The sequence below is a fragment of the Petaurus breviceps genome, unplaced genomic scaffold, assembly GCF_028583685.1.
Source record: "Petaurus breviceps papuanus isolate PSGF00001 unplaced genomic scaffold, PetGlider_PUasm1.0 207, whole genome shotgun sequence".
In the NCBI taxonomy this organism is placed as follows: Eukaryota; Metazoa; Chordata; class Mammalia; order Diprotodontia; family Petauridae; genus Petaurus; species Petaurus breviceps.
Window position 1 is genome coordinate 8,016,788 of NW_027185850.1, and position 19,097 is coordinate 8,035,884.

Genomic DNA, 19,097 nt, shown 5'->3' on the forward strand with positions numbered 1-19,097 from the left:
AATAGGAGTCATTTCCACATAACCACAGAAGGTGAGAGCTGGCAGAGACTCCAGAGGCCATTAAATGACCCTCCAGCCTCTGCTGGAAGATTCCCAGCCAGGGGTAGCCCCTTCCACATGGAGATAGCGACAACTCTGGGAAGAATTTCCCTGATATCAAGCCTACCTCTGTGACTTTGGCACTCCTAACTCCTACTGCTGACCAGCTTTCTGGTTCCCAAGAGAGCTGGCCCGGTCCCTCTTCCAGGAGATGGCTCTTTAAATACTTGGAGAAATGATCTAAGCTGACCACTCCCACCCCCTTCACCTTCTTGTAGCCTAGCCCTGGCTGGCCACCTCTGGACATTCTGGAAACAATGACCAATGTCTTTTGGGCTGGACCAGGGAAGCAGAAGGGGAGGGGCAGGTGGGGAACATTTGCTGACATTTTCCAACAAGTGAATTCATTTCCATTTGTTTTAATTTTTAAAATACGGCCCAGGAAACTTTGAAGAAGGAGGAAGGGTGTGTCTAAGAAGAAGAAATGGACCAAGATAAGAGTATTCCTTTAAAAAGGCTGGAGAGGATTGTGCCAGGGGCCAGCCTTTGAGCACCTTCTGGGGAGCCCCGGCTTCCCTTAGACAAACCAACATCCAGCGCTGGTCTGCTCCTTAGCTGCACCTCAGGAAATATAGAGAGACATAAAAGATGCTGTCTCTGGCCTCGCTCCCACCTCCGTTTTCTTGGGGTTCTATCTTCAGTCCCACTGCCCTCCAACACTGTGGGGGTGTTTCCCACAACTGACTCTTCCTGAGACTTTACTCCGTACCCAGCACCTCCTCGCCCTGGGACAGACTACCACCCCCAGCCAGCTCCCTCAGTACACAAGCATTCATTAAGCTCTTGCTGTGTACCAGGTGCTGTGCTAAGCACCAGGGATATAAAGAGAGGAAAAATCAGGCATTCCCCTGGGGGAGACCACACGAAAACAGCTGCAGACAAACCCGGTCGGGGCCGTGTGAATGGAAGGGAGGCGGGGGTACAGCTCATCCTTTCAGGAAACCAGGAGATCTGACATTCCGATGGAGAGACAGTCTGTAAAGAGTTGAGTCTGTCCCAGCTAGCTCCTCCCGAGGTGGAAGGCAGTCCCCAAGGGCGGAGCGACTTCTCCACGGCTGGAGATCCCCAGGCAAATATGATCCCTGTTGTCATTGTATTGTTGTTGAGGTGATTCATGCCCTAGGCAGGTGGTTGGACTGGTAAGCCCATCTGGTGCACTTGGATCCCATCCCAGACCCAAAACGGGATGACCCTGGGCGAGTCACAGCTTCTCAGAGATGCCTGGTCATCTCCTAGCAGCCATAGCCACCGCCTCCCTGGGGGATCAGGGGAGGGCCTTAGCTGATGCTTGGAGCTGAGCACTGCAAACTGGAAAGCCTCAGGGACCGGCCCAGCGGGTTGGGTTTTTGTGCCTACTTGTTCATTGGTTGGCTGGTTTTGAGTGGGTTGGGATTTTTTTGTTTATTGTTTTGGGTCAGGACCTGGGATTTCAATGGTACTGGGAACTCCCAGGGAGAAAGCTCCCTCTACCAAAGCTGGTGATTAACGCGCTTGGCAAGTGAAGGTCTTGGACGGTGGGTTAGAGTAAGGAGGGGCAATAACTGCTAATAATAATAACAGTAACCTGTGTTAATGCAGTGTGAGGTGCGCCGGGCCCTTCCCATCCAGAATGTGTCAGAGGTAAAGCATGCACCCCTCCTTCCTGGCTCCTGGCGCTTTCTCTACTTCATATGTTACATGGCCTCTCGTCAGAGGCAAAGGCGCCATCTTCCTCCCACCCCTACCCTCTCTGGTCCTTCTGAGATTCACTGTCCAGGAGAAGATGCCCAGAGCTTCTCTATTTCCCTTCTATGTTGTGAGGCCCCAGGCCAGCACCCAGATACCCTGTGCCTCAGTTTCCTCAGCTGCAGTGAGGACAACAATGGCATCAACCTAGTCAGGCAGTTGGGAGATGGTTAGCAGAGGGGCCGGCACATAGTAGGTGCTGTAAGTGTTTCTTCCTTTTCTTCCCCTATGCTGAATGGCTTCGGCACTTCCAGCCATGTGCCCTCTGATGATGAAGGTTGGGCTCCTGAAACCGGGTGAGTCTGGGTCATGGACTGTCCAAGCCAGCCTTCTGCTTCTCCACATGGGGAAGCTGCTTCTCAGCAAAGATGAGGGAGCTGCCCAAGCCCACAGAGTCAGGCCATCTGGTCCACCACCACCCCCATTGGTGGATGAGGAGACTGAGGCCTTGGGAAACTATGGTCACGCTCGAAAGCCTCAGAGATGGCGCTTGGACCCAGAACCCTGCTCCCAGCGGGGCCTCAGTAGTGAAGATGGGGCGGGATGCCCGGGGGAGTGGAGCAGGAGACAGCTTGGAGCACAGGGAGAGAAGGCGACAAACATCTCCCTGTTCCTTCCCCAGCGGCCTCGGCCTCTTCTGTGCGTCACAACCACAAGCCCCTGAAGCATCGTGGCCCATGCTGGTGTGGGGTAGAGAGAACTCCTGCTTTCCTCTTGGACTGTGCTAGATCAGACAGCCCCGGTGCCCCTTCAGGCACCCAAAGGTGATAAGTAATAGCTGAGCCCCCACTTAGAGACGGGCTGTGATGGGGAGCTCATTACTTCCAAAAGTAACTCACGCCCCATCTAAGTAGCTGGAATTATGTGGAAGGGGTTTTTTAGTTGTTTTTTTGATTTGCTTCTTTGCCCGCAGGGCTCCTGGTGCTGTGCCCGGGTGGCACAGAGATGTTCTCAAAGGCCCCTCACTGCCCCCTGACTTAGCCAGACCACCCTGCAGGTCACATCCCGGTGCTCCCGGGACTTTGCTTCCCGGACTGCATTTGGAAGCAGAGCCTGAAAGATCCGGGCCGGGAGACACTGGGCAGCTGTGCCTGCAGAGCGGGGCAGTCCTGGTGAGTGGGGGCTGCCTCAGAGGCTGGCCCACACCAAAGGTGGAAGGTCCAGGCCAATAAAACAGGCCCCAGCCGCCGAGACTCCAGCCAGCCAGACTTTAAATAGAGGCACCAAAGTGAGTGGATGAGTAAACTTTGGCCAGAAATGGGATCCCCGGAGGAAAGGGAAGGGGAAACCTGCTTCTGAGTAAACAGGCCACACTCAGGTGTGTGAGCTCTTGCACGAATGTTGGATTCCAGCCAGAACCCTGGAGAGCTGGGTTCAGATCCCGCCTCTAACCCTCAGAAACTGAGGGGTGACCCACAGGGTCCTCAGCCTTCTCTGGGCTGTGGGGGTGAGCGTTGGTCATGTGTGCTTGTGATAATCTTCCGTAACTTTGCAGACTTCAGAATGAGTAAGTGAGCGGCAAAAGGCTGGGAGAAAAGCAGGACTTTGTGTTCGGTCCCTTCAGCCACGTCTGACTCCAAGACCCTGCTTGGAATTTTCTTGGCAGACACCGGATGGTTTGCCACTTCTTCTCCTCATTTTACAGACGAGGAAACTGAGGCAAACAGGGTCAAGTGACTAGCCCAAGGTCCCAACACTGCGTGCAATAATGCAAAACCATAATAATAATATTTACGAAGGACTTGAAATTTAACCAAGTGCTCTCCTCCCACCAGAGATGTAGTAATGTAGATAATGGAAGTATCAATATCTTCATTGTAGAGATGAAGAAACCGAGTCCTAGAAAGTTCTGTGCCTGGCCTGGTTCTGTACTTGGAGAAGCTGGGTTGTGCACCCTGCCTATTTCCTCATCTGGGCTGGATGGGCTCTGATATCCCAGCGGTGGCCCCCATTGGGCCAAGCTTGGATGGAATGACCTCTAAGGCCATCTGGTTCAGTCCCCCCTCGTTTTACAGATGAGGAAATGAGGGCAAGAGAGGTATCAGTGAACCAGCCCCTCCTAAGAGCCTGGGAAACAAAGAAAGGCCAGAGCCAGCCCCTGCTCTCACCATCTGGGAGATGACATGGGAGCCCCATGAAGGATGGAGTGAGGCTGGTGTCCGTAGGGAGGCCAGGAAGGCTGCCTGTAGAAGAGGGCACTTGAGCCAGGAATTGAGGAGGCCAGGAGGAGACGAGGGGGGGAGAGCGTGCCAGGCATGGGGGACAGCCAGGGAAGGGGCCAGAGTCAGGCCAGGGAGTGTCTTGTGTGCCAAGCAGTAAGGAGGCTGTGGGTGTGCCCCGGAGCACAGAGGGTTTGCCAGGTATCTCCAGTGGGATACAAAGCCCTGTCCCCAAGTCTGCATGCCTGTGACCCTCCTCCCAAAGTGCCAGAGACTGCCAAGACCAGAGCTCCCTCTTCACAGAACGATCCCAGGAGTTCAAAGGAGGGAGAGATCAAAGTGGTTGTGAAAGAGGTGGTTCCTGAGGGGCCCCTTCCACATTGGGATAAGGCAGGAGGAGGAGGGAGGCCTTGCAGGTGGAGAGAATGGCCCTGAGCAGTCTGGAGAAGGGGCCTTCTTGGGTTCAGGGGCACTGAGGAAACCAGGCTTCCCAGACCAGCGGCGCCACCTTGGATGGTAGCCAGAGAGAGATTGGGCAGGTTGGGTGAGAGCTCCTTAAATGCCGGACAGCCACGAGCAGTCCTTGAACCAGAGCCCTCTGAGAATACGTCTTAGGAAAGCCCAGTGTGGTGGCCGAGTGCAGGCCAGGTTCTATGGGGAAGACATGTAGGAGGCCCAGCAGGGAATCTCTGTGTTGGCCTGATGGGTCAGCTACACTGGCATCAGGATTCCTTTGGGATGGGGATGGCAGCTGAGCTCTCCTCCGGCTCCCCAATTCTGCCTCCAGACCACTGAACCAGCAGACTGCCCCAAGGGAATCTGCTCCTCCTTCCAGCAAGGTGAGAGGGCCGTGGCAAGGAGACCAGAGGCTTCTAGAGGGAGAGAACCCCACAGCTCCGAGCAGAACCAGGTGTAGAGAATGAAGAAGGGACTGAACTGAGGGGCCCCAAGAGATGGGCAGCAACAAGGAGCCTTCTCAAAAGGATGGGCCTGTTAACACTGAAAAAAGCAACAGGTGGAAGGGCTGTGTCTGAGTGATCCCGTGTTAGCACCAGAGACACACGTCGACATTGGCGGGGCATCGGTGTCCGAGAAGGCCTCACTGGGGCCCAAGACCCAGTTCGAGGCTTGATTGGCACATGGGATTAGGCCGGTCCCCAAATATCTCAGTGCTTCAGGCAGACCTGACACCTTTACATGCCAGAGGCTTTGCGAGTCTGGTGAGCACCTGTGGAGGGACACTCCACAAAGGAAGTTCCTTTTTGTGTCTTGGGCCCCTTTGGGCGACGATCTTGTGAAGCCCCTGGGCCCCTCCTCAGAATCATGGTTTCTTTGGGTCTGTTCAGTGCATAAAAATGAAATATGTAGTACTACAAAGGAAGCTAATCACATGGAAATGTAATTATCAACTATTTGTAAAAACAAGTTTATAGACCACAGCCCAAGACCCCTGGCTGCACACCAGTATAGTCACGGGATCACAGTCAGAGCTTTATTAGGGTCCTTAATACCATTTAGTAAGTCAAGTGTCCTTATTTTACCAATGAGAAAATTAAGGCTCAGAGACTGAATGTCTCGACTAGGCCAACAGTAGATCCATCCCAGGTGGGGCCCAGGCCCAGGGGTCTCTCATTCACCATGTGCCTTTCACAATACACGCTCCCTCTGTTTCTGTCTCTCTCCCACTGTCTTTGTCCCTATGTCTCTGTTTCTGTCTCTCTCTCCCCCTCTTTATCTCTCTGTCTCTTCCTCTGTCTGTCTCTCTCTCACTGTCTTTGTCTCTGTGTCTGTCTCTGTTTCTCTAGATAAATAGATGTATAAAGGAGATATATAGATTTAAAGCTAGTGGAGACCTCTGAGGTAATCTAGTCCACTCCCCCCACGCCCCCATTTTACCAGTGAGAAAACTGAGGCCCCCAAAGCCCAGTGGTCACCTAGACAGTGGCAGGGCCAGGATGTGGGCTGGCTCCTTTCCAGCCTGCTCCCAAACCACCTGCCCCCAGTGCCTTTCTTCCCATGTTCCCCCTCTTTCTTCCATCTACAGAGCCGGGCAGACCTGTGACTCTCCTGGTCTGTGCCAGCCTGTTCAGGACAGCCAGGGGTGGGTTTACTCTTATTTCTGTCTCCTTGGGTATTAATAGATTTTTAACTTGGATCCCAGGGCAGAAATTGTTCTTTTGAAAGAGAACACCTAATTCTCTATAAACAAGGCTGGCTGACAGCCATCCGACTGTGTCCTGACAGCCCCGATCCTCGATCACCACCCCCACTGAGTGTAGCCTTAGGAGAGCAGAGGTTATTAGGAGGCATCCCTACCCATCCCTCCAACCTTGAGGGTCCCAGAAAATGTGAGTTTTGCAGCCCCTAGTGGCAAATGAAGCCTTGTTGGAAAACTCAGATCACAGATTTAGAGTGAGAAGGAACCTGAGAGGTCATCTTTTCCAGCCCTTCTTGTTTCGAGATGTGTTTGCATTGTTGCCGGTCAGTACAGTCTCAAGCTTGGTGTAGGCTGTTAGGGATTCTCTCCAGTTTTCATTAAAGTTACTTCGTGTTGCCTTGAAAGGTAGCTCTTCTCCAGCTGGATGAGATGTTTTTTCCCTCCATATGTTGTAGCAGAAAGAAAGCTGGATTTGGAGTCCAAAGTCTTGGGTTTGAATCCTGACCCAGCTCTTCTAATTTATCTTGACTCTTTTGGGCCTCTTCTTCCACATTGGAAAACCAAGGGCTTAGATTTAGACACTGTGCAGAGGTCTAATGAATACCCTGTGATTCTGCCCAAGGCTCGCCCTTGGCCACCCAGCAAATATGGCCGCTCTGCCAGCCTTGTAACTGGTCTCCACACAAGCACCCCAGGGCTCTCTGAAATCTCCTACTTAGGAGATGCTGCCCAGTGGCCACCCTGGCCAACACGAGGCAGGCCTCAGACTTGGAGCAGGCCGTGTTCCAGGAAAAGGTAGCATAAGGAGAAGCAGTGTAAGGCCAATCTAATTTTCCCATGGAAATGATGTTATGAGAAACAATTATGTCCCTAGCTTGGGGCCTGACTTGTTTGTTTTTAGATGATCAAAAACACCCTATTTAATTAACTCTACTGATAAGATCACAGATTCAGAGTGGGAAGAGACCACTGAGGGAGTCCAATGCCTTCATTCTACATTTGGGGAAACTGAGGCCCTGAGCTGCGTAGTGACAGTCTCACTCCAAATCCAACAAATCCCACTGTTTCTCAGTGACACCAGTGTGATGATCAGAGTAACCGGCATGCAGATAGACAGACAGGTTTATATCTGTATCTAAGTGGGGAGAGAGCACTTTGAAAAGCCCTGGACACTTACTCTGGCCTCACAACAACAGGGGAGGTGGCAGAGCCAGGATGGACACCCAAGGCCTCTGACTCCAAACCTTCAGGGAGCTTGAGCTGCAATCACAGGTGCCATCTGTGGGCAGCCTCCCAGGGTGGGGTTACCCCTCGGCCCGATGCCGGCCGGCCTGGTGGTGTTTTGTGGTGTTTGACCTGAGTCTCCCTGGCCGTGGAGCTCCAGAGCCAGGATTGCAGAAGGCAGGGGCCCAGGATGCTGCCCAGCAGGGGCTGAGCTAGGTGGGCCCCACCCCAGCCCCAGGCTCCAGGGCTGCCAGGTGGCTGGGCCTCCTTGTTTACAGCCTGATGAAAGAAGGGCCTATGAATAACTTGGGTGTGCCTAGCAGCCAGAGTGGTAGCTCCCTGAGGGCAGGGGCTGTTTTTGTATGATGAAGTCACAGATTTAGAGCTGGAATGGATCAGGAAGCATTTATTAAGCACCTCCTGTGTACCAGGCACTAGACCCTAGCTCTAGAGACAGGAGGTGCCTTGTAGGCCCTGGAGTACAACCACACATCCCCCGGTTCAGGAGTTGCCGAGCCCAGATTCAAAGCCAAGCCTCTGGCTCTGCCTCCCGGTCCATACCCCATGACTGCACCAAAATGCATCCTTTGAAGGCCAGCAGCTTGCACCCAGGGGGTGCTGAAGAAAGCTGGAGATGCCATAGAATTGCCCCCAGGTGAGAGCTGCCCTCCCCAGCCATTAACCCCAGATAGAACCCAGCTGAGGAATGAAGAGAGCCTTCATTGATTGCACTCAAGGGAGGCAGCAGTCATAGAGGCCTGGGTTTGAGGACTCCCTCTGGCACATGGTGCTTAACACAGCCTCTCAGAGCCCCCAGGCGCTCTCACTGCCATTCAGGTGCCAGTCTGCACAGGAGTGGGCCCTGCTCCATGGAGGCGTCCTTCTGACCCAATAATGAAATAATGTCTCCTGTTTGGTTTTACAAGAGGTTTCTCCTTAAGTCTCCTCCAGAAAGACAAGAAGGGAGCTCAGAGTGAGTGCCTGCCTCGAGGCTGGCCAAGGGAGATGGTCAGGCCTGGCTGTGTCTTAGCTCCCCAGAGGTTCAGAAAGCCTGCTGGTGAGCCCATTGTCAGCTCCCGGCCAGGAATGTTCCAGCCTGTTCGCCTGCACAGGGAGCTTTTGGAGAGCCGGGGGTGGGGGGTGCTGAGCCAGCTAGCCATGGCCAGGCAGAAAAGGCATTTCTGTTTGGAGGGGCGACGGGCGGAAGGGCAGGCAGTGGCTGCTGAGAAAAGTGGCCCGACCACCTGCTGCTGCTGCCCCTGCTGCCTCTTCAGAGCTCCCTAGTGATCCCTGGTGTGTCAGAGAGCCCTCAGATGCCAAAATAGCCAGCCAGCCACCAGGCTGCACCAAGAAGCATCTTGGGAGCTGGAAAGCAATTGCTGTCACCAAGTATTTATTCAGTACTGGATGTTTTCCAGACACTGTGCTAGGCATTAGGAAGGCAAAGGAAATCAATGAAATAGTCCTGTCTCTAACTTCAAGAAGCTCACACCTTAGCGACCAGCAGGCATTTATTGAATGCCTACTATGTGCAGGAAATTGGTATACAAAGTCAAAAGGGAGCTCTGGGACCTCAGAGGGTCCAGTCCCTTGCTTTGGACTTGGAGTCAGGCAGAGTTGGATTCAAATCCTGCTTCTGATGCTCAGTAGCCCTGGGCAAGTACATTTCAGCTGAGTAGCACTGATTGAGTACCTAGTATATGCAACCGGTAGAACGCAGGGAAGTATTGCCTGGTAGTTAGAGAGCTGTCCTCAGAGTCAGGAAAACATGTTCTCAGGGCCTGTGCACGATGCGCATACACACACGTGCACACATGCACACACACATTGCCTGGCCCTTCCAGGGTCACTCACTGTCTTGGTGTCCCAGGCACCTCTGAGGTGACATGTTTCAGAACAGCTGCACACCTCTACCCCATCAGACTGTGAGTTCCTTGAGGGCAGGGACCATCTTGTGTCTCTTTTTGTAGCCCAGTACCATCGCCACACAGAGATGTCAAGCTGCAGGTGCCAGGCCAGGCCTGCCCAGAGCTGCTGCCAAGGTCCCCATGGACCCTGAGGCCACAAAGCCTCCAGTTCACCAGGAACTGCCTCCTTTCTTGACTCCTCTGGGCTGGCACTTCCTCACCCCAGGGGATGGAATGGGAGGTAACTCCCAGCTGTGACAAGTAACCCCACTTGGTATTTGCCCAGGGCCAGTCATCCCGCAGACATGAAGACACAAAGAAGGTGCCTTAGGAAGATCAAAGCAGCAGAAATAAAAGGAGGAGCCAAGGGAGTGCTAGGGAGAGGCTGGCATTGGCCTTGGAGGCAGATAGCCTTTTCAGCCGTGAGTCCTTTGGAATTCTCTTAGATCATTGTATTGATCAGGATACCAAGTCTTTCACAGGTGATGATTGTACAGTATTGCCATTCCTTTGTACAGTGGTCTTCTGCTTCCGTCCACTTCACATTGCATCAGTTCTTATAAATCTTCCCAGATTTTCTGAAACCCTTCATGTTCATCATTTCTTACAGCACAGTAGTATTCCGTCACCATCATAACCCAATTGATGGCCATCCCCTCAGTTTCCAATTTTTTGCTACTACAAAAAAAGCCGCTATCAAAATTTTGGTACATAGAAGTCCTTTTCCTTTTTGTTTTTTATCTCTTTGTGATACAGACCTAGGCGTGGTATTGCTGGGTCAGTGGGTATGCATGGTTCAGCACCCTTTCCTCAACACCAAATGGATGATATTATACAGATCAGCTCAGCAAACATGCTTGTAGGCATTTTCCTGACCTTTAACTGCTTCCTGACTTTCCTACAGACACTTGGTCCTAGAATCACAGAATCTGGAGAGTTGGATGGGTGGGTCTAGGAGAGAGGGATGGGTGCTTGGTAAGCACCATAAGTGTCTGCTGTTGACTGATGAAGTGATTGGAGATGCAGATATAGCAGTGAAAGCCCCAGGCCTGGTTCTGATAGGATGTCACTTCACAAGCCTTGATGGGACAGCCCCCAGAAGAGCTCTGGCCACCCCTTTTCTTTTCCCTCCAGCTCTGAAGAGGCTCCCTGCAGGATTCTTGGCCTAGAGCTCTGGGGAGCCATACCTAAGGGCCTCCTGCCTCCCCTGAGTCAGCATGGTGCCTGGCGTTTGCCTGGCCTTATATGGCTAAGGCTGCCAGCCTTCCTGTCCCACGGCCCTGGGTCATTATCATCTGCGATGTTGCCAATGCAAAGCCAGAGCAGTGGAAGGTCAAGGTGCCAACCATTTCCTGTGCTTCCTGTGCTGGGGCTAGCGAGGGAGATGTGGGCTAGCCTGGAGCAGGGAGTAGGGAAGAGTCTGCCCCAGAGGCCTGAGGAGGGGGTGGAGGTGTGCAGGCTCAGCCCTCACTTCATCTCACTCCAGCATCCAGGTGTCTGGTGCAGTGCGCCACGTCAGTCCCTGAGCGCAGGGTGGCAGGAAGGTTCCCTGGGCTCTGCCTGCATAATAGATGCCCTCAGGGACTGCTGCTGCTTCTTAGGTGTTCTCTAAGCTGGTGGCCCCCCAGTATTTGGGACGGCCACCTGCTGGGCCCTTTCTGCCCCATGTTTTTGGATGTCCAGTCCCGGCAGGACCCGAGGGGTTACATGCTGCCACTCCCAGTGGTGCCGATTAAATTTATTGAGTGTAGTCCTGACAAATGGCATATTGGTAATGATGACGGTATCTGGTATCTAGATTTTGCCTCATCCACTGCTCCCAGCGGGCTGGCCCTCAGGGAGATATCGTGGCACAGTGACCTGGGCTCATGTGTGAACCATGTGGGCTGGGTGACCCAGGACAGGGCCTTTCTCCAGGGCCACTGGTCACACAGCTACTCTTCACTGATCGAAGTTCATGGGCTAATAGATATAGAGCTGGAAGGAATCCTAAAAGCCCCGGAGCCCACGCCCTATTTTACAGATAGAGAAACTGAGGCCTGGAGATGTACAGTAAACCTCCCCAGGATCGCCCAGCTGCTTAATCAGTGGAGGCAGCATTCATACTGGGGTCCTCTGAGTCCAAATCCAAGTTCAAAACCCCCCAAAAATCTGTGGTATGGTTCCCGGGAAGCAAGCAGCTTGAGCCATGCATCTTGATTCAGAAAGCACGTATGAAGCGCCGGCTGGATGCCAGGTGCTCCTCCGCCCTCTGACCCTCAGGAAACTCCGGGCTCTGCGCAAACACCCTCCAGACTTGGCCCATTTCGACCGTGTTGTTGGCATTTTAAAGAGATAATGCCGCCTGCTTTAAACAAAAAAATGTCTCTTTTCAGATCCCGTCTGGAAACGAATAGACGATGTCTAGCAAAACGACTAACACTAACAGCGTGGCTCAGGCCCGGCGAACTGTCCAGCAGCTGAGATTAGAAGCCTCCATAGAGAGGATTAAGGTAAGACTCATCCAGTGCGGGAAAGTCCCTTCACTAAAGCAAACTGCCGCCCAGCTAAGCCCTGGAGAGTGGCCTGAGGCTCTTGGAGGGAGAGGAATGACAGCTCTGTCCGAGCCTGGAAGAAGCCCCCCCACATGGGAGGATCCAAGGCAAGGCTTTACTGGTTTGGTCTTCAGCTGGGCATGGCTACCACAGCTCGGGACTGATGCCCTTTCCTCAATGCCTCTTCCTCCCCACCGCCCGGCCATTCCAGGATTGTGACTTCTCTCAGATTCTGTAAAATTAGAGGCTGGGGCTAGGTGGTCTTCCTGAGGGCCCCTTCCAGCCCCAGCTTCTATCAAGCATTGGGTTCAGAGTCAAAGGACACGGGTTCAGATCCTGAATTTGCTACTACATGACCATGAGCCTGGTTTCTTCATCCATAGGAGCTGAGGGCCTTCCTTCCCATTGAAGAGTGGCCGAATTGGCCCCCAGTTAGAGGTTACCCCTCTGATGCTCACCTTCTGCATGGCCTTGGGCAGATAGCATCTCTAGGCCTCAGTGTCTTCATCTGCAGAATGAGGGGGCTGGGCAAGATGCCCTGTATCTGTGATCCCATGGCCTCTGGTGGGAAAATCAGACTGAATTATGGTTTGATGGAATAGAAACTGCAGCGGTCACTGGATCGTAAATTTCCCGGGGCCTGGAGACTGGTCATTTGTCTTCAGGACACAGACATTAACTATTAGACAGACTCCACCCTCCCGCAGTCCTGACATTCTCTCAGGAGGCCACGGATACGGATGAGAATTCCACCAGGCTGAATGTTTGAGCCAGAGACCAAAGTGGGTGATGGTTCATTCCCATCCAGATCAGGTGCCCCCTTCCCAGCCTCCCTCTGGGTGGTGATGTCTGACTCTGCAGCTAGCCTTCCCCTCTGCCCCTCTTTCCCCCCTCCCTGCCCCCGCTGTCGTTAACGATAAATTCAGAAATGCTGTACTTTACCCCAGGCTTTCAATGTCTTGGCTCTGGGCCCATAACCTTCATTCAGTTTTTGAACTCTGTCCCACATACCAACCTCATTTTGTCTTTTATTCAGTAGAAACTAAGACACGTCCCGCCTCTGATTCATACGAGTTTTACAAGTTTGGAAATAGAGCTTTTTTCTAATGTCTTTACTTCTCCGTTTCTTTCCTTTCACTTTGGTTCATGTGTCCTGCAGGTTTCCAAAGCATCTGCAGATCTCATGTCCTACTGCGAGGAACATGCCAGGGGCGACCCTTTGCTCATGGGAATCCCGACTTCAGAAAATCCCTTCAAGGATAAAAAAACTTGCATCATCTTATAGTGTGTTGGGGAGCCTGTGGGTGCCACCCCTCCATGATCTAAGCAGCTCCATGAAGAAACGTACCTTCCACTCACTTGGTAACCACTGCTAAAAACAAAAATGCTTTTAACTTGTACAAACAAACAGAAAAATGAGTTTTAAAGCCTTTGTTTTGAAAAGTCTCCCTCTCTTTAGAAATGGATGAGAATCAGTCAAATTCATTCTTGGTTTCCAGTTGAAATGATTGAAGGTGTTATTCTCTTAGACTGGCTTCACATTTAAAGAATGCTGGTTTGGGTTGGTTTCTGTGTAAATTCATTGTCCAGTGATCTACTTTTTGATTTGAGGGAAGACCAAAGTTGCCTCCTCCTCTTTCCAGACCCACCGGGCCCATGAATCATGGGGCCCGGGACAGATCCAATCTCTAAAATGCTTCACTTCTCAGCATCCTTAATCGGGTTGGTGCCTCTATGTACAGTACACAAGTTATGCATGTATTTGGTGTGTATATATGATTTTGTATATATACATTTCAAAGTGCATATTTTCTAGTTCAGAAATGTCTTTCCCCTTCTCCTGCGGCACCCCCTGCATTCTAGCCCGCCCTGAGTGCTCCCTCTCTCTCTCCAGTTGTGTGCTAAGCCGGCAATGCGTCGGACAGCCACCGCTGTGTTTGCCTATGGCTTCTGGGGGACGAGGGTGGCCCGCCCCCAAGAGTCGTTTTCACGATACCAAATTCTGGTCTTTTTATCATTATTGTCCTCTCTCCTTTTTGTTTGCTTCTCTGGTCCTCACGGCCTAAATACAAACGGTGCCAATTTAAGAGAGCGAAAAACAAAACCCTCTTGTAATTTGAGGTGCTATGCTGTGAGGGCCCCCTTTGCTTTTATGGATTCTGCACAGTCAGGATACAAAATCACAAAATCCCAGAGCCGGATAGTCCAGCCCGTGCCTAAACATGTATCCTCTCTGTTGCCTCCCTCCTGACGAGTCATCTGCCTGGTCTGCTGAAGGCCATGGACACGTTCTCAGAATTTTTTTTTTAATTCATAAAATAAGTTACATAGGATACAAAGAAAACCAGTTATACTGAAATCCAGTTATCAAAATATTCAGAAAAACTAAGTTCATGAACCCTAGTTAAGAGCCCTTGATCTCATCCAACCCATACCCCATCTAAACTAAGAAATGGTCATTCCCCCTCTTCTCCAAGACGTCCGGTAAAGGTGAACTGACTGCCTCCTAAGGCAATCCATTCCACTTCAGTATAATGTTAAGGCCTGGCAGGATTTTCCTAACCTCAAAGCAAAATTTTCTTCCCCTTGGTACTCTTACTTCAGCCCTCCAAGGCCAAGCAGAAAAAGTCTGATTAGTAGGAGGTGAAAGGTATCCATGAGCCTATTGACCAGAGGAGAGAGGGTCCATGAATGTGAGCCTGGTTCTCTCCAGAGAGAAGGAAATCAGTCGGCATCCTCGACTGGGGGAGTGCACCTCCTTCCCCTTGGAGTTTCATTCACTGTCCCTCTCCTTCCCCCAAAACTTCCTTCCCGTGCCTAAATCTTACCTGTTTGAGGGCTGTGCTTCATCCCCTGCCTCATCACAGGGTATTGATTTGCAGGTGGAAAGGTTGTTTGTCCAGAAAGAATGGAGAAAGGTCCAAGATGCTGGGGTATTTTCCAGTTGCCAGCTTGTCGTCATCTAGCCCAGTCTGACCGTGCTCTAGGCAGTACGATAGAACTTCAAAAAGCCATCACCTTGTCACTCCCCGCCCTCCCCAGATTACTCCACAGCTAAAGACAGAATATGCTGTTGCAGATCTTTCTGCTGAACTTCGATGGGCCCATCATCTGGGCACAGCCCCCCGCAGGGAGACCAAGAGGGTCATTTCCCAAGTGGTCGTTCACACAGAAAGTAAACCCACCACACTAGACGTTTTTGAATGATAACTCCGCATCCATATATCAACCTCAGTGCCCACATCTGTAAAATGGAGACGCTGATGCAAACATTGCCCCCTCACAGGTCGTTGTAGGGAAAAATGCAAGTGATTAGCAAAACTCTCTATGAATCAAAGTTGCCCAAAAAACCCCAACTCTCCAAAAAGAATCCTTCATGGAATTCTTTATAACGGCTCTTCAATAGATCCTGCATGCTGTCCTTGGAGGTGCCAACCCCTTTTCAGATCTCATTTCTGTTTTGGGCCTTGCAATGCTTTGGGGAGAAAACCATTCAAATCTGTATTAATAGTGGTCCTCAGAAAGATTCTCCTCCTCTTCCTCTGTGGCTTCCATTGTGAAGGGTGGGAGCTCTTGCCTTTCCATGGATGGGATTCACCATTACCTCTAACTAACAGCTTTGGAAACATTTGCTCAATGCTGTTTGTCCCAACCCCAAGTAAAGAGAAGGGCAGGCCTCCGCTTCCCTGTGTCCGAAGCAGGAATGTCGCCCTCCCCTCCCAAAGCATCCACTTGGAGATGTAGATGCAGAAAAACATTCTCCTGACATGTTCCTTACACTCACATCCTTTTATTCGATGATTATATTTTTCTAACAACCATTTCAAAACTCTACTCTGTATTTTCCACTCTGATTTTTAACCATTAATCATGTAGGTAGCAGTCTGTTGCAAAACCTGTTTGATGAATTTGAATACGCTTGACTACTTGGGGACGCCATTGAGGGCAGTCACCGTTTATTCATTGGTGTTACATGGACCCTTTTATACGTCCCCACTCTCTTATTTCCCCTGTCTGAGGTATGGTCCATCTGCCCTGGTCTATCCAGTCCTTCCACCCGGCCTGCTAGAGAGCATCAAGGCCTTCAAGCGTGGGCAAACCTCCCCAGCCAGCAATGAAAGCCAAATAACCCCAGATCTAGACCTTGTCTTCTGGACCAAGACAAGATAGTAACTCAGTGTTGATGTACCTAGAACCAAAAAGATTGTTGAAGTACCTAGAACCAAAAACATTATATGAGGAAAGATAATATATATGTATATGATAAACAGAAGTCACTATTATTTAACCGGCTTGATTCCCTTTGTAAGATTCAGCCGCTCTCGTAGCAGCTGCTATGATGATTTGGGGCAGATGCCTGGGTGTATAATTTTTTTTTTTCAGCTACCACTGTAATGTTGACACAGATATACATCCACATATGTGTATATATAAACTGTAACCCTCTGGCTTTGTTATCACTGAAGTTCCTATGGCGTGGGTTCAATGTATGTACTTTGATGGTAGTTTTGCAAATATGCTGTTTTCTTGGTTCATTCCTATCCCTTCATGATTCCAACATGTCTGTACAGTTTTTATTTAAACTCAAGGTCTGAGTGCCATGACCATGTGCTAAATAGAATTTATTGGTCCCAAAATCTTTTACAGAAACACATTTTGAACAGGGGAAATATTTCATGTACCAGATAATTAACAAATGATACATTGTGCCGGCTTACTCTTTTTTCCTATGAATCTGGTTTTTAAGTTCCCTGGGCTAATTAAAATCAAAAGTGCCATATTTACCTTTTAGAAAAAAAGGTCTGGTGTTTGCTTTCAGCCCAATTGAAACCATTTTTGTACTTTTTTCATCTGTAAACCACCAGAAGAAAAATTTATACCAATACTTCAGTGTATATAAATGTGCATATGTTTTAACAGAATCATAAAGATTTGTGGAAATGCAGAGGCATCTTTAAATATGAGGCAGAGGCTAGAAAAGCAGATGGTGGAGGATGTGTTAAGCTGGCTACTCAGTTCTGTTTTAGCTAACTTTCTAGAGTTTAAATGAAATGGGAAAAATGGCATTAGCAATCTGGTTACCCTGAATTTATTTTTCTTTTGAGCTATACATTTTAAAAGATGCATAGGCTTAGGAAATTAATTCTAACATAAATTAGACCTTCCTTGCTTTCCCTCCCAAAAAAAAATGATTATATGACTAAGTGAGTGAGTAAAATTTTTAAAGATCTAATTAGAATAATTACGAGAAAATTGAATCTAGACACTTCAGATTGAAATCTACAATTCCTGGCTTATTGGCAGTGGTACGGAAATTAATCAAATCATCCTTTTCTCCGAATCATAAACTGTCACAGTTGGAAGTGACCCCAGAGGCCATCTGGTCCAACCTATACTGGAAAAAGGTCCCCAGGACAGCACCCCCATATGTGGTCGCCTAGTCCTTACTCAAAGACCTTCAACTTTCCCAGACAAACCATTCCATTTTCAGAAAGTTCTGGTGGTTAGGAAGATTTTCCTGACCTCGAGCCTCAATTGACCTGTTTGCAATGTCTGCCCTCTGGGGCCAATGAGAATAAATCGAATCCCACTGGAGCCTTCTCTTCTCCAGCCTAAACGTCTCCATTTCCTTCTATTGGCCCAAAGTCCGACATCCTCACCCCCTCTAAAACGCTGTTTTCAGAGAGGCTCTCCAGACATCATTGTTCCAAAAGTCCATTGTAATCGAAAGCATGTTAAGCTGGGATTGCCCACCACAGGGTGATTCACTTTCCTGAGCTGTCTAAGAAATGACAGTTGAACCAGATGACTTCCAGTCCTTCCAACTGGAAAACTCCATGGTCCGCTCCTTCCTCTCCCCTGCCATCTTCATGCTGAGCATCGCTGTTTCATCTATCTAAATGTTGCTGTTTCCCTCATGTCCCGAGCTCACAGCCTGTGAAAGTGTTTGTTCTTGGTTTATTTTTCGCAATTGGAAAAACTGATGTTGTTACTTCTGTGGTGATGATGGTGTTTCCCTTTTCTCCCGATCTTATGAACTCTGTGATTTTCTTAATGTTCTTCGTATTGTTGATGTAACTTCCCTTCGTGTCCTTTGAGTGTCCCTGGAAATTTGCCTTTGATTTCTCGTCAACAAGACCTAGCTGTCTTAGAACACTTTGGCTGCTTGTATGTTGTGTCGTATATAACCTTGACACTGTGATCATCGTCTGAAAGACTGTCAAAGATGGAAGCATTTCTTTCCCAGCTCATCTGTTCAATAGCACGGATACCAATCAAATGAATTAAAAACATCATGGCTTTCTATACTGAGTCTGCCTCCACGTGTCTCACTCTGTTCACTGGGAGCTTCACCAAAGAAGGGGTGATGGGCCTTCCATCCCACTCTGCACGTCCCTGGGGCTGAGCCTGGGGGGCTGACAGAAGCGACCTGCCTAGGGACAGTAGGATGTTGGGGGGGTGGGGTACTGATGTGTGCAGGGTACGTCTCCTCCCCAGGACACTGTCCATGTCGCTGTCATGACCACCCATCCCAGGGGCCTTTGGTTTTTCTGCTTCTCTCCTCCTCGCACCTGACACACCCCTCCAGTCCCTCCTGCTGTGGTCCGAAGCCATCGTCTGGACCGGTCCCAGGCAGGCAAGGCGATGCCTCTGCACCTTGTCTTTCATCATGGTGGGCGGGGGGAGGGAGCCACGTCCAAGTGCCAGCTGCCCTGATGAGAGTCAGAGGACAAGGTTCAAATCCCAGCCCTGCTCATTTCATTTCTGAGCCTCAGTTTCGTTCCCTGTAAAATGGGAGCTCAGCCTGCCTCAATGGGCCAGTGTAAGATGAGCACTCAGTAACCTTACAGGTAATGGAAGCAACAACAGTGGATGTTCACATAGCACTTCAGGGTTGGCAAGGAGCCGCGCCCACACCGTCTCTCATGCACTCTGGTGATTGTTGATGTTATCGATCCTCAAGACAGCCCTTGGATATGGGCCCTACCGTGTTTCCCCGATAATAAGACACTGTCTTATTATTTTTTTGGACAGAAAAACACCAGAGGGCTTATTTTCAGGGGAGGGCTTATTTTAATGAACATTGACAGCAATTTTAATAAACAGGGAAATGTGAACAAAAAAATGTACCTTTATTCAATAAGCAAATCACTGGGGAAGAACAGGATGATGCACTCACTGCTGCAGCTCTGATTGGATGCAGCTCGGAGCGTGGCGTGCGTTTCACCCGGGGTGGGGTGGGGGACGGTGCATACAGAGGGTACCGTAAGGTAGCATGTAGTACAGGGGA

The 19,097-nt window shown here is 50.3% G+C and overlaps 1 protein-coding gene across 5 annotated transcripts in view; it reads left to right on the plus strand.

Moving 5' to 3' along the window:
- Positions 1-18,118, plus strand: part of LOC138164873 (guanine nucleotide-binding protein G(I)/G(S)/G(O) subunit gamma-12) — a 136,574-nt gene extending 118,456 nt beyond the window's left edge. For 4 of the 5 annotated variants that reach the window (XM_069092805.1, XM_069092806.1, XM_069092804.1 and 1 more), the window contains exons 3-4: positions 11,648-11,764; positions 12,966-18,118. In XM_069092805.1, coding sequence (XP_068948906.1) covers positions 11,672-11,764; positions 12,966-13,091 — 219 coding nt within the window. In that variant the 5' untranslated portion in view covers positions 11,648-11,671 and the 3' untranslated portion in view covers positions 13,092-18,118. Of the gene's footprint in view, positions 1-11,646; positions 11,765-12,965 lie in introns of all 5 variants that reach the window. The other variant, XM_069092808.1, reaches the window with a different exon arrangement.
- Positions 18,119-19,097: the final 979 nt, after the last annotated feature.